The following is a 25,502-nucleotide window of genomic DNA, read 5'->3' on the forward strand; positions in this document are numbered from 1 at the left end:
AAACAAAAAGTTGAATTTTAGAGGTTAGTGGAACAAGTTTTTTAATACAAAATATTTTATGTTCTTTGAATTAGTTCTGGATTTTTTAATTGTTTACCTAAAACTACGATAGATTGTATAATTTTTAAATATTTCTATTATATACGTATAATACAAAGTATTTAAGAAAAAAATATAGAAAATTAAAACATTGAAGTTATAAATTCTTTACATTTTCTTAAAAATAATGCAATTATGATTTTAAAAATTAATTAAATATGAATGATTTTGCATTCACTCACTTCTTTCACACAATAATAAAAAAGCACGATTCCGGGGAAAAAATTGTAAGATAAATGACGTTTTTACATAATTTATTAACACAAAATTATCACTTTCAGTTTTGCACAATAATCAACTAATGTCATGAAAATGGTTAATTAGGACATGTCAGACATTCGCGTTTAAATCTTGGTTTTTTTTCTATAAACCTGCATATTTTCTATAGCGGATATTGTTTGTTTGTTAATTGTTTTTTGTTTTTTTTTTTTTTTTTTTTTTACTAAAAATGAGTGATGCTTATGCATTACTTTCTTGATATAGATAATTGTTATTATTATACAACAAGTCTCTCTTGTGACAACAATAACAGACATTCTCGAGTGATTTCATAATGCTTTACACATCAATTTATTTATATATGTCTATATTGAGAATAGGAAATAAAATATGCTGAATTTTTGAGTCATTTTTTTTTTTGACAGATTTTTATTAACGAGAGAACAACATTTGAAAGAGAAGAAAATTCTGCTAGAACAATGTCTAGAGTAAAAAGTCGGGCATTTTTTTTTTTTTTTTTTTTTTAAATATCGAATATTAAATCATTAATAAACGTAATCATATAATAAGAAGAAGAATAAATCGTTTTTAGGTATTGTTAATTCGTTTTTAGTGCAGAAAAATGTTGTACATTCGGAGCAGAAAAATAGTATTATTGCATTAGTCGCCCTATTTAGTCTAATCTAAATTGTAGATTATAAGAGAGTTTTTGTTACCCATAGTAAGAATATAGTAATAACGATAATCATAACATTTTTCTAAATTTACCAGCATCGTTATAGGTACGGTACAATAATTTAGCTTTTTTTGTTGCCTTTTTTTATAGCAGTTAAATACCTATAAATAGTACTTGAACTTTCGCATTTATCGTTTTTTTTTTTTCATATCATTTATATAGTTTCTCACACTCGCTTAACTCACATTTTCATTTCGCCTTGCGCTAAAAAGAAATTCTTTTTTTGTTTTATTTCGCACATCAATATACAGTACTTAGGCGTTATAGGCGCTAATGACCAATTTTTTTTTTTTTTTTTAATTATTCTCTGATTATTTCGAGGTGACAAAAATATATCGAGGATAGGAAACCACCTCTTTTTGAGTGTCTTTTATAACAACCTTTTTCACAGACTCATTAATTGTGAGTCTTGATCCACATTTAATCACTGCTACGCTTACTTGAACGTTGAGGCAAAAAACAAAAATTATATGTATTCAGCAAAAAAAAAAAAAAAAAATGAAGAAAAGAAGCACGACACTGGATTTTTGTTGTTGAACTTTTTCTTTTATAAGTGCAAATTACGAAATACGACAAAATTTGATCTTCCTTTGAATGAATGATGATAATAATAAAATTAGTCAATTAAAAACAAACAATATTCTCTTATAATGAGAATATTATAAATTATCCTAGAAATATTATTTTTAATTACTTTAATACTTAATTTTTTTTGTCTATTAAAAAAATTTGTTAAGCTAATTCGATATATGTCCGTCGTACTTCGTAAATAGAAGCATATATTATATGTACATATTCGTCAAAGGTAGCAAAATTCAGTGTCTTCAACGTTCCGGACGCCGTAGCACAACATGATTACAAAAGGCATTTTTTTTCTTTTTTTTTTCTTTATTAAAAGAAGAAAGAGCGAGCAAAAGAAATGCCACAAAGTACGTCTTAGCAAAATCGAGCGTGCAATTTATATCATATAAAATTTATCCTCGCCCTCGCCTCGTTTCTGCTAAATTCTGTACAAGTGGAGAGTAAATTTTAACTTTTTTTTTCTAATAGATATTGTATAGTTTCAACAGAACGAAATAGATTAGATTGTTTTTCACTTTTGTATAGCACAGGCAACAATGTTTTTTTTTGTTTTTTTTTTTTTGTTTTTTTCAAAAGAAGTTGATATTTGTCAATTGAAAGTGAATATACAATATATACTTTAGATGACAAATTTTCAATCAAATGAAAGGAGTAAACAATATTCTCATATTTAAATATAGTTTCGTTTTCAAAAATCTATTTCGATGTCTTTGAATTAATATTTTAGAAGCATTTGATCAGATTTGTTTTTATAAATTTTAGCATATTAAAGACTTTTTATTTATTTATAAAATCACATTGTTGTCAATCACTTAACTATATATATCGTCATTTGTTATAAATAAAATTAATTTTGTAACTATTACATCAATAATTTTATAAAATTAATTCTAATATTTTGTTAATGGTGATAAAGAAGAATTGCGTATTATTATAACTATTTCAGTAAATTGTGGTATAGAAAAAATTGAGATAACAATTTTAAATTATCATTTACTCCTTTCATTTGAATTGTTTTAAAGTACATATACATCCTATCTACTTTTCGGCTAGATCAAACACAAACTAACGTACATTCACTTTAAATTTGGAAAATACACATGTATCTGACCGTTCATAAATAATCTTATTCTTCGCGATATAAATCTATATAACACTTCTGTCTTTTAGTTGTTTTTTTTTCAAATATCACGAATAAGAACGATTCAGCTCGTCCGAATGTGTGTACAAGACCGTAAAATCGAAAAAATACAGTGTGAATTTTGATTAAAAGTAAATTCTAATTTATTATGATAAATTTAATTTTACAGTTATAAATTAACAATTTTTTTTAATTTAACAAATTTTTGATTTAATGTAATTAATTTACAGTAAACTTTAACTTGTGTAAATTTTTTTATAGAATAAATTCTAATTTTTTTTTTTTTTTTAGTAAATTCTAATTTATAATAAATTTTAATTTTACTGTAAACTTTTAACTTTAATTTACAGTAAATTTTATCATACAGTAAATTAATATGCAGTAACTTTTAGATTATAATATAATCTAATTTAATGGAAACTTTATTTTCTAATTTAAATTTTATAGTGAATTTAAATGAAATTATTTAAAATGTAAACTAAAATTAGTAAAATTTAATTTCTCTTCAAGTTAATTGTTATTTTATTCAAAGGCACCGACAATTTTCCATTTTAAAGTCTTCATTCGACACGTGTTGACGCTATTACTCTAAATGTTAAATACTCTTCATTTTAGAACATTTTTTCTTTACAATTTTTAAAACATCTTTAATCTTTAAAAAAAAATTTGTTATCAATTTTATAAAATTACAAATTAATAATAATAATAATTGTAAAATTATAATATTTGTATAAATAAATCATTTAAAGCAGAGAAATATTAAATAGAAATAATAAATTTTTTATAGTTAAAATGAAAATAGTATATTATTTATTATTTACAATAAAAATATAAGAAAAATTGTCTAATTTGAAGAATATTCCTTTCGATAGTATCGATTAAAGATCTTTTAACTGGACCATCGATTGAATGTTATTTTACAGTCCAGTATTATTAAATAAAATTGAAAAAAAAAAAACAAATTATTGCACTAAAATCTGAAAGTAGCTAAAATAATAACGAGGCATTTTTTACCTTTGACGTCTTATACATTGTTTAAATTACGGATATTAGATTCTGTCGCGGACTCGAATTACCAGCATATATAATGCGCATATATATGCTAAATGGGAAATTTTTAATTTTGCGACAATTTCTCTAATTAGATATATTAACGGTGTACCAGGTGTGTACAGACAGTAATTGTCAATACATGATAAATACACGTTACACTTTTAATATATATATGTATGTGTGTATATACATACTTTTTTTCTCTCTATTTTCTTACTTATACTCTCATATATCGGTCCTTCATTTTTTACGGTGCATATCGTATATACAAAATTTCAGGTGAGACGTGTTTTGCTACGTTACACGTCGTTTTTCATTTAAAATGACATCACATTCTTTCATAACTCTCTCGATTCCTTCTTCTATTTTTTGTTACTATCTTATTTTTTTTTTTATTACTATCTCAATTTTTTTTTGTCATCTATCTTATTGCTTTCTGCTACCTTAGTTTTTCCAACTATATATTGTATTTCTATCGTTATTGGCATCGTGATAAGAGCGTTGTGGCCGATAGTAAAGATATAGACTTTGAAAGTCAAAAAAAAAATTTAGTTAGAATCAAAATTCTTTTTTAAAGACAGAAAATACTTTCAAATGTATATTTAATTAGCAATTGCTCTTCGATATAACTTGATAAAAATAAAAATATTTTCTTTTAGGACACACTTTGAATCAATATAATAATATTATTCTGATTCAATAAAAATTTTGTTCTTTGAATTGAATTCTTTATGGTGTCCCTTTTTTGGCGAAAATTTTATTTTTTAATAATAATTATTATTAGTAATAGTAGTAGTAGTAATAGTAGTGAATGAGTGAATGAAGGAACATTCTAGGCAAATATAGCTTAGAGTTAGGAGACTACAAAATAATTAGAACCAGCTGGTGGCTCCGCCAAATTTCGTAGAAAGGCCACCGATGCCCCTGCCAAACATATTACCAACTTTTCCAACAACATTCGATGTTACATTGCTGATATTGGCAAAATTTCCATCATCTCCCGTCATTGTCTCGACGATTGTTACTTTCGTTTTCGGCCTCTCCACATCGTCGTCATTGCCATTTTCCGAAAGCCCTCTGAAAATTTAAAATAAAATTTTAATTTTGAGTTCACAATTTTTTTTTTTTTTTTTTTTTTTTTTTGAAGAGAAAAACAAATTGATCAACTAACTCTTCATTCTGAGCGCTCATGGTTAAGGCACAAGTTGCTTCCTCTGTCTGCATTCTCTGAGATATCGTTTGATATGTCTTCGAGTTAAGTTTGTTCTCTGCAATCGCCTGTAGTTCAAAGTCCGAATAAATCTTTTTCACGATATGAGCGAGACAAGTGCATTGGTACAAATGTAAACTGTGATCCAATCTCTCGGAAAGCCAGGTACAAAGCATCTCTATTTGGGCAGTATACCATTGCTAAAAAATTACAAATATATAATTATTTACAAAAAATTGTAATTATAAAATTTTTATTTATATTAATCAAATAATAATAATATAATAATTTTAAAATCTCACCTCAAAAAAGGTCATAATCCACAACTCGTCGATAACCTTACCACGAATTTGGTCCACGCAGTTTCTCGCGAAATTTACATAAGCTTGGCCCATTTCCTTTCCGCTTCCTGACACTTTCTGCAACATATATTTTTTTTCAACATTTTAATTAGATTAAAATTTCTTTAGTTAAAAATTGATTAAATAAAAGAAATAGAAAAACAAACGCATTTTCCACTCACCGTAAAACTAAGAATAGATCCAATAAAGGATCCCTCATCATATCGTGACAATTTGGATAACGTGGTTTCCAGGACGGTAACCAATTTATTAATAATTCCTTGGGACATTGCAGCCGATGTTCTTTCAATGAGGTCATCGATTTTACCATGACACTGATGCTAAAAATGACATATCCGACGTGAATTAAATCGAATCAACAACATGATATAATAATATACAAAATAACAAAAATTATATTCACAATATTGATTTTTTCTTTTGTAACTGTTTAAAAAAAAAAAAAATCAAGGACTCACAACATCAACACCATCGACAGCGCACAATTTAAAACTTTGATTCTTCGCATCAAGAATGACGTTCACCATGGCACACATCTCAGACGGAATTATATAATCGGTTGATATAAATGTTACTCCTTTTTTGAGCCATTGCATAAATGCAGTATCTGTCCTCTGTATACATGATTCAATCATATCACTGGCCATTAATTTTAATCTTTGTTCCAAATGACTACGAAATTCTTGATCAGGCCAATGTAAACCACCGATAAACGATTGTAATGCATCTAATTTCCAAAAAAGATCCTCTGATGTTGCACAACCATTACCCTTAATTTCCCATCTTTCCTTCTCGAAACCCTTATGAATTGATTGGGCAATTGATGTTTCCATAAGATCCACATAACGTACCACCAATGGCGCGAAAGTATCTCGAAGATGTTGATGAAATTTCCCATTCTTCAAATTATCTGTGAAATTAAAAAAAAAAAAAAAATTAGTAACAAACAAAAATGAAAAACTATTTTCTTTTCAATTCACTTACCATCGGTTCTTAAATAGTCGTTTAAAATTTGAAAGAGAGGGAAACTATCCCACGTGTCGGGTGGTTGCTCGCTGAGTACCTTGTTCATGTCCTTGGCGAAGAGGGACCAGAAGATCTCGGCGTGTTCCACCAGGAGGTCGCTAAACCAGGCGAACGCCTGTGGTGCGGTGTAGTAGGAGCGAAACGTGAAAATATTGGACGAGAAACATATACGGCGGGCAAATATTTATTTATGACTCAAGGTGGTAGGAACGCCACCCTGGCCACGGAGTCCTCGAGTACCCAGAAGACTCTATGATTTCTAATGCTCTTTTTATCTAAGAAAACTTTTGTCATGATATCAAAACAAAAAAACAAGTTCTAAATGAAAAAATCTTCGAAATTCTCAATTTTAATACAGAATTTTAGCTCTTAGATTAAAATTAATTAATTTTAGTTAAGTGAAAGTTTTTTTTTTTTTAAATTGAATGAAGATCTAATGAACTTTTTTTTAAACTAGTTACTAATGACAAAAGTAAAAGTGAAAAAGCTGATAGTCTTCTGAGGAGGTGGCGGACCCTTACCATGTCCGTATTAATTTGCATGCTGTCCTCTCTCTCGAGAACCCCGGACAATGAACACTCAGTTCTAAAAACCTAACTAATACCTCCGAATAATGTTCTTCGTTTTGCTGCAACAAGTCGACACAAATCTCAGCTAGACGAATTAGATCCTCAAGTTTTTTACTAGGCTGTACTTCACCATTAAAGTCCTCCTCAATTTTTGCCTCCGATGATAATCGCTCATAATTCACATGAGCTGCAGTCTCTAAACATGATTTTATCATTCCTCTGACCTCTTCCTGTGGTACTGGTGTCACAATATCTTTCATCAAAACTCGTTCAAGTAAAGACAATGAAGCTTTCAATGCTCCCTCAGGTCTTCCAAATGGAAAACTATACCTAAAACCAAATAAAAAATTTATAAAATATTTATAAATTTTTCTAAATAAAAAAAAAAATTTCTGTCACTAACCTAAAGTTTGTTATTTGTTTTTCTAAAAGTTGTCGAAGTCGTTCCTTAATTTCCTGAAATTTATCCTTCTCTTCATGTGTCACAGATCCAGCACCATCGGGTCTATTACCAACAACATGACTCGCACAAAATGCAAAACTATAATGAATCAAAGTTGGATCAATCATAATTCCACGTTCCGCTCTATCCAAAAGATCACTGAGATAACACAAATGTCGAAAACATCCACGAACACCGTATCTATATTGCAAAAATTACGTAAGTATTATTATTATTTTTTTTTTTTAAATTTTGTTCTAAAATTCAATTAGAAAACAAATAATACCTTGCACAATATTCATCAAGCACAAAAACTTGTCCAGGTGAGAACCAACCCAAACAACAATAAGGATCATTCAGTCGATAATCCAATGTTAAACTTTGAAGAAAATTGAAAAGATTCGCGTGATCAAATTTGCATGGATCAGCACTGATAAAATCTTCCATTCCATGTTTTCTCGCCCTATCAGCGTCACCTTGAATTTTGCTGATTGTCGAATTTTTATCAGCTATTGTTACCGGCGGTGTTGGTTTATGAGACTGGCCAGTTGCCCTGTACATTGCCATCACCCACAAATGACACTCGCTCTCATCCTCCGATGCAAAAACAATATTGTCACCTTCACGTACAGCGTTGAAGAAGTACCTGTTTTAAAGTTAACCTTTTTTTGCCATCTACTCTATATCTACATCATTCGCAACCATTAACTGGTATACTCCTTCCACAAGCATCAAAAAAACTACTATTTTATTACCAACAATCTAGAAACAAAAAATTTATATCTAGCACTATAAATAAATAATAAAATTGACGCCATTATGGAAGCAAATATAATAAATGCAGAAAAAAAAGCTTCTATGTGAATAAATATATATATATATATAATAAATTGAATTTCTTTTCTTTTGAAAAATACCAGTTAGTAGTTGATTTAATAAAGAATTTTTTATCGTGACAAATCGTTTGGAACGAGAAGACACACCTTCCACCCTGTAAATCCATGCCAGCCATAAGATTAGCAGAAACGGCTTCGATATAGTCCACTGTGTAGCCATCCAGCTGCATCATTTCCGACGGCTCGCTTTTTTTCTCTTTATACGAGCACATCGCAAACGTGTACTGCGAGACTTGGACCAGTACATAGTACCGATTCTTCCACTTTTTCCACACGGATTTGCCCAGGGCGTAAAGGTGTCCACAATGCTTCATGTTCAACGGCTTGTCCATGCGACAGGCAATCTTTATCCTTAAATCCTGATCCGGACAATTTCTTGGGACGGTCATACGATGCCATTCTGGATTTTTACTTGACATTGGCGTTGGTTTTAAAATTACTTTTCCCAATTCTTTATCTTCAAGTGCCAACATTCCTGGATTTTCCGTATAAAGTCGAACCTTCACTATTGGCAATGGATGAGTTGTGGAAAAATCTCCCTGAGTGTCCCACCTGTAAAAAATTTTTTTTTTGGTTTTAATTTCGTTTTTAAAAAAATGAGAAAAAAAAGACTTACATAGGCTTTGAGGCTTCGGCTTGATCAGTCTGCAGTTTTTCGCCGCCTTCCACTTCCATTGTACAATAAACAATTCGATTTTGCGCGAGACTTTTAAGGCCCTTGACTTCCATAACAATAACTTCCAATTGAAAAGTCAAGCCCACATCCATTTTTGTGAGTTGGGGGTCGGAATCAGCGGAGTCGCCCTCCAATTTAACGAGTGAACTCTGACTGCGGGGGCGGGAGCGCTCACGCCGATGGTTGTAGCGCTTCAGCTTCTGCAGCCCGTATTTGCTGTCTATCGAACCCTTGGAGACTGGCAATGACTCCAAATTGGCCATTAGCAGGTTGATAGACGACTTTAGTTCCTCAATGTAGAGCGACTCCATTTCTTTCAGGAGAAACCTTGGCATGAGCTTTCGGTTCTGAAATTTTAATTAACAAAACATTAGACCAAAAAAAAAGCAGGTCCCCTATTTTTAAAAAATTACTCATTTCCCCTATTTTATGTTGAAACTCAAATAATGGTTTATTTAATAAAAATTCAAATTTGAATATACAATCAAGTTTTTTATATTTTACAAGACGGTTTTCAGTTTGATAAAATAAAAAAAGTACTTCAATTTTTCATAGAAAAAAATTAGATTAGAAGTAATTTTCATTTTGTGGAAAATTAATTTTAAAATAAGTTTAAAAAATAAAAAGCGTTTATTTATCAGATGTATGCAAATTAAATTAAAAAAAAAAACTTTGAAAATGACATTTACATTTACATTTTACCCTATTTTTCCCCTTTTTCAAACAAAATTTCCTCTATTCCCCCCTTTTTTTTTTAGCAAATGCTGTGTAGCTTGAAAGAGGAATAATAAAAAAAAATAGTGTACCTTCTCCATTTCGTTGACTCGTTGAATGCGACCGTCCAGCTCCCTCCGGATGGCAGCAGCCTGTTCGTCGGCTGAGTCCAACAAGAGGGCGTTGAACAGAAGCTGATGCTCGAACTTTTTAACGCCAAGGATTTGCTGAAACATGTCGTACAGCTGTTCCTTCGACAATATCAGTTCTGAATTTAAGGACTGCTGTTGCATCCTGGAAGGCCTCTTGGTGTCCTCGTCACCGGTGCCTTTAAATATACAATCAAATTTGGCCAACCAGGACGTAAGAACAGTCTCTTTGCTCAAACCGTCGATTTCCGGGAGGCTGCGAACACGTTTCTCGATATTGTTCTTGAATACCTCGCGGAAGTCGTGTTGTGAGCATGCACCGCTTTGTACCATTCTGACCACCCTCTCTGATTTTAAGAATACATCGTAATAATTTTGAATGGCATTGTGGAAGGCTTCGTCTGCAATTATTTGTGTTTCGCCTTTCAAAAAAGCCTAAAAATACAAAAATTTATTATCATTTTTTTTTTTTTTTTTTTAAGAATATAGAGAATTTAAACGTCACGAACGAGATTAATCTCAGATCTTTTATTTTAAATCAATAACTATATATACAAAAAGATATAGCAAATTTAGAATCTACGGTTCCAAGGCGAAGGTTAGATACACGGAACACTTTTATAAGACGATATCGTGAGGCTTCGGAAAATTGCAACTTTCCCTTAGAGGGTTTCTGAGACCAATGATATTCTAAATATAACCGACAGTTATCAAGACCGATCAAAGACTTCCTAACAGTAAATAGTATGAATAAATAATTCTTCATTCAAACTAAAATATCGAAAACAAATTATATTTTTGCAAAAAAAAAATCAATTTTTTAAAAATTCTATAATTAAATAGAATTTTTTTTTTTTCATATATGAAAAATTCTGATGAAATCTGGAGAACTAATTACCTGGAAGCGGGAACACAGAGTCTCCAATTGCTGTTTCGTTATCTTCATTTGTCTTCGTGTCATGTCTGTGGGTTGTTTGGCATTGAATGGATAAGCAACACATCTCGAAATGAACACGTAAAGTTGTATTCGTGTTTTTCTCTCCTCTTCCTCTCTCTCCTGCTTGTCCTAAGGCATAATAACCAAATTAGAAAAGAACTTGTCTCCACTTGGGTATTCATATTAAGGATTTTCTATTCTAAGACCACGGTCGGTCTTCTAATGATTTTTTTTTTCTTTACATTCTTATAAAACCTCCACTTTTATCCCTAGTTTGGAAATTTTTTTTTTAATTTAAATTCAAAAAAAAAAAACTTTATATAAAAATTGAAATTTAATTAATATTAATTGAATAATTATAATAATAAATTAATAATTTTGTTTATAGGGAAAAAAAAGTTGATAATTACCAGTAATTCGGCCTCAGTCTTTTCACTAGCGACCGACGGCGATGGGCTGGTGGGTCTTTGGGCGGATTTCACATAATTAGCAGCATCCTGAGCAGCACTCATGGAAGGTGAGAGGGAACTTCGAGCGCTGGATAAATTTGGTACATCCAATCCAGCGGCAACGGCTTCTTGTTGAATTTGTGATGATGTTTGACCAGTGGATCTTCCATGAGAAGCAGATGATCCTCCATGGCTACCACCACCACCACCACTACCACCGCCGCCGCCACCACCACCACCACCAAGACTTGAGCCACCAGGTGATGCTGTGAGTCCCGAGCTAGCCGAACCAACACTTCCGGCTAGCCCGGAACTTGGGCCCATGCCTCTACTACCAGTATGGTGGCGGGAACCGTGTGAGCTACCACTTCCGCCACGGCCCCCGCCGCCACCCCCGTGGTGAAGGCTTTGGTCCTCCTCACTCTCCTCTTCCGAGGAGCTTGGATCTATCATAGTCTAGCTGTTGATGCCAACGCCGGCCTCAACCTTGGAGGACCGGCTTTTCTTTTACTCGGACCTGCCGTCTCCACGTGCTCACGGAATCACCGTGCTGATTCAAGTCCCTTTTTTTTCCGAATTTCCTCCTTTCTCTGAAATTCAACATTTTCTTAATTTATCATTTTTAATTTTTTATCATTTTCATTTTTTTATTAGTTTCATTTTTTTTTCAAAATTAATTAAATTTTTTTTCAAATTGAGTCCTATTTTATTGTAATAATTTTACTTTTTGATTAAAACAAAATAATTATCATTCATTTCTGTTTATTATATAGAAAAATGAATAATTGACAAAAAAAATTATGTTTCTAATTAATATAATAATCAGATATCAATATAATAATGTTCTATATTGCATTGAAATTGTGTTGTTAGACGTAGAAAATAAATCAAGTAAAACGACACAACAGTTATCGGAGATAAACGCCTGTGACGTTCAAAGTTTAGTATCCAGTGCTAAATTAGGAAAATCAATGTTGAATTTCTCCTGACCTGTGAACAGCTAAATATGATCAATTTACTGAGTTGAAATTTTATATTTTATCTGATTAACTGATATAAGAAAATTTTCAATGACCAAAGAACAATATTTATCCGTTTTTTTTTTTGTTTTTTATTTCCAAATCCCTTTCATTTCATTTAAGTGTATATTTTCTTTATATATATAATTAATTAATGCTATTAAATTAATTAAATCATTTAATTTAATTTTTAATTAGTAAAAAATACTATTTAAAAATAGTAAAATTAGAAAATTGAAATTAAAAACATTAATTGAATTTATGTTCGAAAAAAAGGGAAAATTATTTTTATTTCATGTGTGAAAAAAAGCTGTCAATTTCAGTTGTATCACATTCAGGAAATTGGAATCAAACGGAAACTCTAGATGTGACTATCAACGGAAGGCTCAGAAATGAAGTTTACGTATTTCATCACACATTTCATGTCAAGTGTCAATTCACATGAAAAATAATTTAAATTTTATTTACTTAGTTAATTAATTCATTTATCTCTGATATATATATATATATTTTTTAATATAAAATATAGTTTCTATATTTTTAATTCTTTTTAAAATGTTCTACTTACATTAATTGTTTTCGAATTAATTATTTATAATTAAATACTTAAAAATAATTTATATTTATTAATTTAGCAAATATTGTGAAGGTAAATAATCCTTTGTTGTACATAAATTATTCTTAAGTGAGTTAGTCGACTTAGAATTAATACAAAGTCCAAATTATCCCACTTGACAGTAATTCCTATTGTCGCTATATACATATAGTTAAATACGATATGCAAACTCTGCACTTCCATTAAGATCCACCTTAATTGTAACAGTAAAGTTGTCTAATTTTTCTTTTCCGTTTTTTTTTTTTTTTTTGTAAAAAAAAATTGCCCTACTTTTTTTTAAATTGTAAAATTATATCTATATATATTTAACAGAAAGTAGAACATGTAGAAACTTTTACATCAATTTAGCAATTTATCTTCCTTCATTTACATAGTTTTACGTAAATTTAAATAGACATCTGGTCTTAATTGGTGAAACAAAAATGTTTACAATTTGATAAGAAAAAAAAAAAGGAATTTTATTCAATGACTAAAATTATATTTGTGATAAATTTAATGTTTCCGAATGTTCTATTTTTTTTCTATGAAATTTAAAAATAGTTATTTTAATAATTTTAATTTCGAAAATACTTTTAATATTGTAAAACGAAATAATATAATTCTCATACCTTTTTTTTTGCAGATATTTACTAATCAAAAAAAAAAAAAAGTTTGGAGTAACACGATTGAGGAACACACGTGACTACTATCAACGTTTGACTCGTGAAAAAGAATAAAAATAAATTTCTATCACCCGCATTTACAACATTTTTCCACGTGAAACGTTCCTGCGTGTAGGAAACTAACTGAACGAATAAAAGGAAAGACGTGCGTGGCCGTCACAGTGCAAATATATCGATTATCACTGGGTTGTGTCCTTCTTGCTCCCCCAGGGCCCACTTGCTATTTCAGGGGAAAAAAAGGTATCTGACACATACACCATATATAATATAAAAATATACTATATATCCACTTGAAACCCATATGCTTCCCTATTATTTTCACAATTATCGAAAAAAAAACCACTTTATTGCTAGGGAGAAAAATCATTTGATAACGTTATAAATCTTGAAAATAATTAAAAATTTTTATTTATTATCAAATGTAATCGTTTAGATGTATTTATTATTATTATTATTATTATTATTAAATGTAGCGTGATTTATTTTTGTTTAATAAATTTATTTTTAACTATTTTGAAAATATAAATAAAATATTTTCCACCTACATAAAATTTAAATATCATAAAATATTTCTTTTGTGTGGGAGAAAATTATTTTATATAACGAATGAAATAAATATCGAAAATTAATTTTCAAACATATACTCAAAAGAATATGTATATAATTAAAATCAAAGAGCAAGCCAACGCAAAATCCAAAGTTGAACCACAAAATAATGTCTAAAGATCAACTCTATATATATATATAGTTCAACTTTGAATTTTGCGTTGAGCCACATATTTGATTTTAATTAAAACTATGAATATCATTTTTGAAAATCAATTTCAAAATATTTTTTTTTCCTATAAAACAACATTTTATTCCATAAAAAAAATTAAATAATTAAAAATAAATAACCTTTTTATTGCTTCACATTTTGTTTATTATTTATTTAAAATTTATTTTAGGAAAAAATTATTGTTTTCAATCTTTTAAAAAATAAATAAAAATTAATTGATTCAAATAAATATTTATTTGATAATTGTCATAAGTTTTAACGGGGAAATATTCTTACTCATCAAACCCCAACTCAATTTTCCCCTTCAATTTAAGTAAAGGTTTTTTTTTTTTTTTTTTTTTTCTCCAACCTACCCTCAATTTATATTTCACCCCTTGTATTTTCAACATTCTATTTTTCAAAGTTTCTTTGACTTTTACAGATGTTATATTCTCAGATCTTGTATTTTCTTTGGAACGAGTCTCTTTACTTTTAAATCTACAAATAAATATTTAGGACTTTTCTTTCAAATGACGAGAGAAAAAAAAAATAATTTACATAAGTTTTTACACTTTTTTTTTGCAAAAATGAATTTTAGATTATTTTTCATTTATTTTTATTTCTAATATCGTTCCGTGATGTTTTTTTTTCTGGAGAGCTTATTAAATTTAAAAATATCAAGGAAAGGACACTCGTGAGAGAGTCTATTAATGTTTCACCTGACAGAATAAATTAGTGATAATTTTAAACGTTCACAGGTTGAATATTTTTCCAACTTTGTGTCTGACAAATGACAGTTTTTTCTACTGAAAGATATAATAATTTATATAAACTCACAAAACAATATCTATTTTTATCATTAATTTAGTAATTTTTTTTTTATTTGTGTTTTTAGCTTTAATAATATAAATTTGATAAGAAATAATTTTAAAAAACAAAAAAAAAAAATATTTAATTTATAAATAATAATTTACACAAATAATTAATTTTGAAAATTAATAATATATACCTAAAGAACATAAATCAAAAGAATTGAAATTATTGCTATTATTTAATATCAAGCGTAACATGAATCTTTTGTAAATTAAATTAACTGACATTGCAAAATATGTACTTGATTTTGCAATTATGCAATACCCGCATGGTTCCTATATAAGAATTAATTCACACTTTCGTAATGTGTTTCCACTTCATTATTATTATCAAATCTACTTAACGATATATAATTAATTTTAATGTCCACAAGGACTCGTCAAATTAGCCCATTTTCCTTTATCCTTGAATTAAATTTGTCCTTTTTCAAAAATTTTTAATAAAAATTAATTATTTAATTTTATTTAATTTCTTTATAATTTTAAATTAAGTTCTATAGCATATTAAATAAAGTTCGTCTATAATTTTCATATAGCAGAATAATTTTAAAAATAAAATAAAATGTTTATTATCCTTTTAAAGAAAAAAAAAAAAAAAAAAAAAACAATTAAATCGATTTCAAATGAGCCATTTGGAAAAAGGTCGGTCAATAAAATGAAACGAGTAAATGTCTCATTCTTCTGATAAATGATTATTATATATAGTGACTGAAAAGATTGGAAAATATATATATATATTTATAATATAAAGTAGCAAAGCAAATGATGAATTGAAATTATTCGTTTTTACATATACAACGAACCTTGAAAATGATTTTATTTAACTATGTTACAAATAATCGAAGATAAAATTGAATGGCGACCTTTTTTTTCTTTCCCCCTTTTTTTCCCCCCATCAACTATTCAATCTATACTTTTATTTGAAAAGCGCGACTCTATTCTCAGCGCAATAGACGCGATATATGTAAAGATCGACAGATTACTATACAGAATTTACTTTAATCGATGAAGGAGTTGATTGACCCTTCATTCGCGTTGTTTTATATAACAAAAGAAAATAAATTGCTCATAAAAATAGATTTTTAAAGTCCTAAAATTAAAAATATATCTGAAAAACTTTTTAATTGCTCATTTATTTAATATTCTCTCCATAGAAAAAGGCATTCAATTTTAAATGAAGCATAAACAAGAAGAAAAAAAAAAAAAATTTTTTTTTCTATTCTTTGTATAGATGACTTTATATAAGTCAATTAAGTAAATATTTTATTTCGAAAGTAAATATTTATTTAATAATGGTTCAAATAAACGTTTCTACGTTTATATTTTATTTCCGTGTATAAAATAATTATTTTTTTTTATTTTATACTTTTTAATATTTTTAATTCTAAAAATTAATTACTTAAAAATTTGTAATTCTATTCACGCACTTATATACACCGGGGAATTAATTTGTGGTTGATGAAATTTTTTTTTTCCCCCTTTCTAATGATATTTTGATGAATATTATTGTTCTAGATTGAAAATATTGATATACGTATTTTTATTTGTTATATAAAAGAAAATCCATACTTTATTGAATATTTAGTGAATTTATTATGCAAGTACATTATTACAAAACTACTTTCTTATTTAATTCATTATTTGATAATTTTTTGAATTTTGAAAAAAAAACTTTATCGTATGAAATAAAATTTAATAATGTATGAAAATTCTGATATTCCTCTATAATTATTTTATAAATAATTGTATAAGTGAAATATTAATTAAATTTGTTTGGCGCTCGACAATTTTTGCTATTAATTAATAATAAATTAAATAAATTGAACTGATTTTTAGAATGTAAGTGATTTTTTAAAAATTAAATTTTTTTACGTATTTCTTTCTTAGACTTCTTTCTTAAATAAAAAAAAAAAATAATTTTTATAATTCACAATTTAATATATAAAAAAAATTTTCCAAGTGATAAATAATGTATATCACACACACACACAAAAGAATTAATTACCAGAATTATGTAATTTACTCTACAATGGATTTAATTTGGAAATTAATTTTCCGGAAATGTTAAAATTTTCCAATTATTAATTAATAATGTTTATTTAATTTTCAATTATTAAATAATAATTTAAAAATTTAATTTCTTTTTGTGAAAAATGAAATTTTTTTTTTTTTTGTAGAAAGTGGGTCTTTGATTTTATTCTTATAGCTGGAAAATTCGCCGAAGGCTATGCGCTTAGTAATGATAACCGCGTTGAGTATAAACGGAAAATTCAAAGAAAAATGGAGTCTTCCCCCCTCTTTTAGAAAAAAAAGGAGAATTTGTTAATATTTGAAATAGATTTTTTTTCTCTCTCTCTCTTTTTTTTGGTTGAAATAAATTTGGTTTTTTATTTTTCAAATGTAAATTTAAAATAAATGAATTAAATTGAGATCGTCACAACCGCTTCGTGTGGAATTCTTCTCTCGTAGCACGTTTATTGATCACGAGAGTTTGAAGCCTCGCCATTGCCCTAGCTATACTATCCGCACATGTTTTCTCCGCCTGGGTGTGGTATATAAATGCACACAAAATTATATGATAAACAAATAAATAATTTACAAACTTTTTTGTAATAATCACACACTTTTTTTTTTGTTTCAGGTAGGAGTGGGGGGAGATATTTTCAAATAACACAGCACAAGGATAAGAAAACACTGACCTCCTCAGTCTTGATGACAATTCGTTGAAAAGAGTAGTATCCGGCAGCTCATGATCCACTGTTTTTTTTTTTTTTTGGAACTAGTTTCGAATTTTTGAAAAAAGTAAATGAAATCAACAATAACACGAACCGCCCTTCCGGTATTCACCTGGAGTATATAAAGTATTTGTGTGTGTGTGTAATATTTGACCTGGCGGTGGATATGAACGAGAATAAGAGGCGGGTGGTTAACGACTGAACTACAAATACACGGCCGGCGCAGAGGGTTGAAAAAATTGTGAGAGGGATGAATATGAAAGGAAAGGGCGCGTTTATTAAAGAGCGCGGAAATAGAAGAAGAAGAAATATAGTTGCAAAAAAGATAGTGTGTGTGTGTGTGACGAGCCTCGGTTAATCCGCGGGCTTGTTGTAGCTCGACTGGCTCACTGGTGGACTATGCTGCTGCTGCTGCTGCTGTTAGTTCATATCGAGGGTGGGAAAAAGACGATGAGGGCCAGACATATAGGGAGGAGGGTGGAAGTGCAGAATTCTATACTATACTTGGTGGGAGAAAACTCTACCTGTATATAATATATATATATATATATATATGTATATTCCTCCATCGCAGGGGTGGATTTGTCCTCCAAGGAAAATGACATTTACTATCAGGACTCCAAGGAAAATCTTGCTGACGTCTATTCATTCAGGGTTGATCATTTATTCTATGTAATATAGAAAATTCCATGATCGAAAAGATTTTTTCCACATTGCAAAAAAAAAAGAACTTTTTACAAAAAATATTTTTTCATAGCAAAAACTCGCATTTCAGATAATAATTAACAAAAATAATTCTATAAAAATCTATTCACTAAAATACAATTTTCAATTTGACAATATAACTCACTCCAAAGCTGTTGCTTTTACAACTGTATTTTACAATAATTCAAATTGTCTAAGTCGGACTTTTACTACTGATTTTAAATTTATAAGAATTCAAGAAAGTTTTTGTCTAAGCCCACTTTTTGTTTAGAGTTATACAAGAATTTAATATCCGTCGTCTGACTAAAACTGTCTTTTACTACTGATAAAAGAACAAAAAAAAAAAAAAAGTTTTGTCTGAGAGCAACCTGTTTTTATTACATGATACTAAATTTACAAGACTTTAGTATAAGTCTGATTAAAAATGACATTTACTACTGCTATGAAAATTAAACGAATTTCAAACTATTCTGCAAGAATAAAATTTCATTCTATATACATATACAAATGATATGAAAATTTTACAATATTTCGTCTATTAAAATTTTCTTAACTGAAAACAAAAAAATATAATAATTATACCATTACTAATATCAAACAATTTAAAATTTTATATTTGATAAAATAAGTTTTAAAATTTAATTTTTAAAAATTATTAACCAAATTAATTATTTGAATATTTGCTCCCCCCCGTTTTTTTATTAATATTCTTAAATTCAGAAAATCAAATTTTCATTAAAATAATCAGATCTTTTGTGAAATATTTCTATATTGAATGAAAAAAAAAACCCCAAAACAAGTTTCTAAAACTTAGTTAAAAAAAACAATTTTTAATTGGTTTATAATATTATTATAATTTAATTTTTAAATTTTTTGAATCATTTTTCTTTGAATTCTTCTTTTTTCATAAAATGAATAAAATTTAAAAAAATACGATTAAAATAAAAATTCTAGAAAAAAAAAGAAACTCATGACAATTTTTGAAAAGCTTTTTGAAACTGTTATATCCTTGACTGTGTGAATGAAAAATTCACGTTTTCATTACTCGATATTTTTTCTCTTTCAATTTTTTTTTTTTTTTTTTTTTTCAAAATGTTACAACTGTAATTAAAAACCTACATATATACTGAAAAGGATATTTTAAAAATCATGTATAAAATTTCGCTTTTTTCCCCATTAATCATATTTCAGTAAAACTAATGTACTTTTTCTTTTCGAAAAAAAAAAAAAAATTGTTAGAAAAATCCTTTTAAACAATTTTTTTTTATTGCCTTACATCATAAGTTTAATGTTTTAGTTAACACACAAATACACTTGGAAGTGTAAATTTATTGTATTCGCAAAAGTCATATGCTCAAATAAAGAGAATAGATTATTCTCTCTTTTTTTTTAATACTTTCATTATATTTACAGAAAAATCTATTTTAAGCCTTTTTTTAAACAATAAAGTAGTATAACTATATATATTTTTGTCATTGTCAATATATAGATATACTGTAAACGACAGCTTTTACTACAAAGTTGTCTGCCTTGAAAAATCCAATAAATTAGATCTTTTTTACAAACTTGAATAACCGGTAAGACAAATATAATTAAATGATTTTTTTCACATAAAGAATACAAAATAAACGAGGCTCAGAAGTATATTAACGGGAAATTTGTCTACTTTTCATTTAGTTTTGTATAATCCTCGAAAACGTAAACATGAAATTCTTCGTCTCTTTCTTTATATTTCTCCTCTGTATAGTTTATTCCCATCAATTGTGGAAATTTGGTGAGAATACTTTTATTAAATTTTTATTTTAATTTAAAAAAAAATAAATTCATTACACTTAATTTTTTATTTTGGTTATATTATTTAGTTAGTTAATAATAACAATAATAATTATATTATTTTTAATCAATTAATAATAATTTTATAATTATTCAATTTTTTTGTTGATATTTATTATTAATATAGTAAATATAAGAAACCATTATTTCTAAGAAGAGATATTTAATTAGAATGAAATTTTTTTTTAAAAACATTAATTATTTTTAGATGAATCCTGCAAAGAAGGACATCCTGCGTTAAAAAGTCAAGATGAACATGCTTGTGGAGTAATGTCCTGTAAAGAAGATGGAAGTTCATTTGGAAAAGGGTAAGTCCTTTATAAGTGTATTTTTTAAGATAAACTTTATATTAAATTAACGATGTTTGTATAAATTAAATTTTTTTTAAATGTATATGTTTAAGACATTTATAATTTATTTATTAAAAATTTATAATCCATTACTTTGTTTTTTTTTTGTTTGTTTGTTTGTTTTTTTTTTGAACATAGACTGATATATAAAAAAAAAATTTTATTTAATTTGGAATTCTAAAATTTCTAGATGTGGAACATATACTTGTGAAAATCCAAAAGGATACAAAGAGGGAGATTCTAAAAAACCATATCCAGAATGCTGTGGTGGACCGATTTGTGATTAATTTTTTGAAATGACACTATATACGTGATATTTAAAAAATATAACAAAAGAATAAATTTTTGACAAAATATGATAACGATTAAGATATTTGAATATCTATTTAAATCTAATGAAGTTTTATTTTATAGTAAGAGATTTTAACTTTTTATTCACATTTTCAAATGTAAAAATTAAAATGAACTCAAAAGTCTCATTTAAATAAATAATATAATAATTTTTTTTTTATTTAAAAAGACAATAATATAGACATAATTAATAAATTGTAAAATACAAATAGAAATAAATGATTCTATAAGCATTTATTTATTTGTTTTAATCTAATTTAACTATCTTTATTATTTTACTTATTAATATACAGTCTTTGTTGATTGACATGTAATTTTTGTTATCTATGAAAAGCAAATCAAATAAGTTCTTTGTTTCAATATTTATTTTATTTTATACACGGCGATCTCTATTTTCATATAGTTTACTTTCCAACAATATATTGACATTATTATTGTTATTATTGACTAAATTATATTTAATTTTATTTATTGTATTATACTTTTAAAAAAAAGTTCAATAATTTTTTGGTTCTATATCAGTTAAAAAAAAATATGTTATATTAATATTAATTCAATACTATAAAAATTAATTGCCTAAGTAATTAAAATTAAATAGAGATAAAAAGAAAAATATATACTAAATATAATCGTCATATTGTATTTATATTTATATATAATTACAATGTCGTGTTTTTAATCTCTAATCGGTAATTATTCAGGTTTTTATTGTCGATTTTTTCAAATGGCATTTGACCCCCAAAAAAAAGCTTACAATTTTCATCTAAAATGGAAAAATAATTCCATATCTGATATAAATCAGCGTCATAATCGGTTTACTTCGAAATCGTTTTTCTACCCTAGGTTTTTATATGTGTCATCCCTTCTTTCGATCCATTTCTCGAATGAGGGGAAAATATGAAAAAATAGGCCATCTAAAGGCAGACTTTTGGAGGGATATAAAAAAACATTTGATAACTTTTATTTCTGAAATATTTCATGTTAATCATTATTTTAACATTTTTGTGAAATATATTCTTTTCATATTCTAACGTATTAAAAAAAAAAAAAAAAAAAAAAAAAAAAAAAATGATTTGCCAAACAATGAAAAATAATAATAATAATTTTCGATCAATATTTTATTTTTAAAAATTGAAATAATATTTTTATAATATAAACATTTTATTAATTATAAAAATTTTAATTTTTTGGTGGCAATCCCGTACATAAAGTTCTGTCACAACAGTCGGGATATTCCTTTTTGGGATCTCCTTTTATGACGCCAACTACTTGTACACAATCATCCACTGGACATCTGAAAGTACAATATAATTAGTCAGAGGATTTTAACTTTTCACATTTATTAAAACAGTCTTCTATTGTCAAAAAACATTTTTAGAAAATTATATGCTATTTGCTACAATTTAATAATAATAAAATATTTATCATTAATATTAATTAATAAATATTTCATTTTATTTGTTATTATTAAAATTATTTTTAACGTATTAATATACAATGAACAAAAAGATTATATATTTAATTATTACTTTATTTAACTAATTATAATTATTACTATTTAGCAAGATAGCACGAAAGTTTGATGCAAAACTTTTGTCCTATCTGAGTAATTATAATTACTATAAAATTGAATTCAAGAAACTTTAATATTTAGTTTGAAATTGGAATCTGTGGTTCATTTCAACTATAAATAATGTTTTAAAATGTATTTAAACTTTTTAATTGTCATATTAAATGATTAATAATAAAATGATAAATAATTTCCTTTGATTTTTAATGAACAATTTATTTAATAATTAATAATGTTAAAAATTAATTTATTTATCTAATAATTTCTCTTTATTCAATGAAAAGAAATTGAAAAATTATCGTTATAACTATTGCAAATTATTTTTCTATAACATTAATTTTTTTAGGATTATATTTTAAATTAATTTAAATTTAATTCACAATGTCATTTACGTTTATATTTCAAAATTAATTTATTTGAGACTCACCCCACAGTATCCACAGTATGAGCAGGCAAACAAGTAACTTCTATACATTGATTCACATATTTTTCACGCTCCCTGGGCAATCCAGATGGACAATTTACTAAAATAAAAAGAAAATGTTTTTATTAACAAAACTAAATTACATTTTTAAATTTCAAAAAAAAAATTAAATATATGCAGAATTTTTATTTAGTTATAATTTAATTTATTATCTTTATTTACTCTCCCTGCTTTATACAGGGTTCGAGACTCCCAACCATACAATCTTAGCCTACAAATACATTTTAACTTAAAACTAACGCAGTTATAATTTAATTTATTTTAATATTGTTACCTACTTGAAAATTAATAATCATCTTAAATGATAGTGTCAAAAAATTTATTATTATTAATAAATTTAAAAATTTATTTTATTTATTAAATAAATTTAATTATTACTTACTGAATGTTGCAACTTGTTCCGAAAAAGTGACACAAATGAGAAAAACTGAGAGAAGTACTAAAAGCTTCATTTTTCACTTATTCACGAGTGTATAATTGATTTAAAAATCTTCACACGTCTTACGTATATTTATGCGAAGAAAAAGAACTCGTTATTATCGTTGTTTCCTCATAAAAAAAAGAGGAAAAACAATCTTTATAAATTATGTAAACAAGATTATTATGCTGATAAGTAAAATTACAAAACTTTCTGCAATTTGAAAACTTAAAAAAAATTGTTTTTATTTAAAATTATTTATTAGAAAAACTTTGACTTAATGTAATTAATTATTTATTAAATAAATAAACAAACAAATAATTTAAATATTCTATTATTTTAAAATTCTGTTATATAAAAATTTAAATTTAATAATCTATGCTATATAAAAAATTCGATCTGAAATTTTTCGACTACATTCTTATATGTCGAAAAAAAAAAATTGTCATTCTGTGATTTAAAATCGTGTAATAAAGGAATTATTCGTATTTTCATCAAATACGGAGTAATAAAGAATTTTTCAAATTTTTCGAATATTATTAAGGATTCTTGACCTGGTGCCCAGAAATAATCCGTCACTGTGGTTTCTCCTGCACAAGCAAGAGAAAGAAAGAGAAATAGGGTTGAAATAAGAGGGTGGAAAAAATGTAGAAGGGGAATGAAGGAAAGATATCGTATATACAATAATATATATATATATATATATATATATATATTGTTGAGTAAGCAGAAGGACGAGAATGTACCTGCACATAGTGGCAGTGGGCCATCGATCGGGTGCGCGGCTGCTGTTATAGCAGCTGACCGTTCTGCACACGCAGGTTTTAAGATACAATTTTGATATAAATTTATATATATATATATATAAACATCGATATCAAGAATGAACAACATATTTAAAAATTACGGTCACCGAATCCTCAATTTCTAAACACATTGACCTCTCATATTAAAATGTTTTTCCAAAGATCTCTCTTTCCTATATATATATATACCCTTCAAAAATTCCAGAAACGACGTTACCAAAGCAACGAGATAGCTTTTATCCACCCTTATCATCCATATCACCCACACAATTGGATTCGACATTTCCAACAAAAGGAGAAAAATAAAAAAAATATTTTTTTCAGTATTTAATCGATCCTTGAAAATTAAGTATATCTGAATTTGCTTTTTTCTCTTTTGTTTTTTATACGTTTTGTTAGTATTGATTTTCATTAATCGAAAAAGAAAAATAAAATTGCCTGAAAAATACCTGCAATCTATATAGAGAATGTAATCCATTTATTGACATTCCAATTTTTCTTCCGTTATTTTCTCCCTCTTAATGAAGTTTGTTCTTGATTTAAAATAGAACGATGCATTTTAATTTTCTTCCTCGAGGGCGGATGCATGTTTCATTTCCCTCTCGTGTGTTTGAGAGAGAGCATTGATTTTTTCCTTTTTATTTTCAAAAAAAAACTCGATAATAATTTTTCATTTATTTCCCAAAATTATTTCATGTAGGCTACTGAAAGAAAAAAAAAACGAAAAATTAATGATATAGACTAACAAATTATTCTCCAAACGGTCAAAGACTCGAGAAAAAACTTTGTTCAACTTATTTTCAAAACTTCAATAAACTTATTTACTTGAGATTTATTTAAATTAACTGTTAATTTATATTTATGATAAAAAAATATTTCTTTTTGAAATAACCTTCAATTGATAAATATATGTAAAATCATTATTGCTTATGAATCATCGAATATGACGTGTACGGAAATTTTGAAGTTTTCAAGGATATTCCTCAATCTATATATATATATATATTCTATACTTTTCCAGACTGATGGGCCTTTCAAAATCTCTCTAAAATTTCGAAAATATT

General features: G+C 27.0%; 1 protein-coding gene and 1 long non-coding RNA gene across 2 annotated transcripts; one reads left to right on the forward strand and one right to left on the reverse strand.

The window, feature by feature from the left end:
- Positions 1-336: 336 nt before the first annotated feature.
- LOC127289948 (calcium-dependent secretion activator) lies at positions 337-18,019 on the reverse strand. Its single transcript, XM_051318281.1, has 15 exons — positions 17,886-18,019; positions 11,222-11,850; positions 10,773-10,940; positions 9,818-10,309; positions 8,952-9,358; positions 8,423-8,887; positions 7,726-8,085; positions 7,401-7,640; positions 7,033-7,327; positions 6,387-6,543; positions 5,861-6,312; positions 5,564-5,722; positions 5,343-5,459; positions 5,002-5,240; positions 337-4,907 (listed from the first exon to the last, which is right to left on the reverse strand). Exons 2-15 carry the CDS (start codon positions 11,711-11,713, stop codon positions 4,703-4,705), a joined length of 4,248 nt encoding a protein of 1,415 aa, XP_051174238.1. The 5' UTR covers positions 11,714-11,850; positions 17,886-18,019; the 3' UTR covers positions 337-4,702.
- LOC127289956 (uncharacterized) lies at positions 11,392-18,024 on the forward strand. Its single transcript, XR_007844237.1, has 3 exons — positions 11,392-11,520; positions 13,518-13,797; positions 17,828-18,024. It is a non-coding gene; the product is annotated as an uncharacterized LOC127289956 (long non-coding RNA).
- Positions 18,025-25,502: the final 7,478 nt, after the last annotated feature.

Source organism: Leptopilina boulardi, unplaced genomic scaffold, assembly GCF_019393585.1.
Source record: "Leptopilina boulardi isolate dan_hultmark-lab unplaced genomic scaffold, ZJU_Lbou_2.1 LbouV2_51, whole genome shotgun sequence".
NCBI lineage: Eukaryota > Metazoa > Arthropoda > Insecta > Hymenoptera > Figitidae > Leptopilina > Leptopilina boulardi.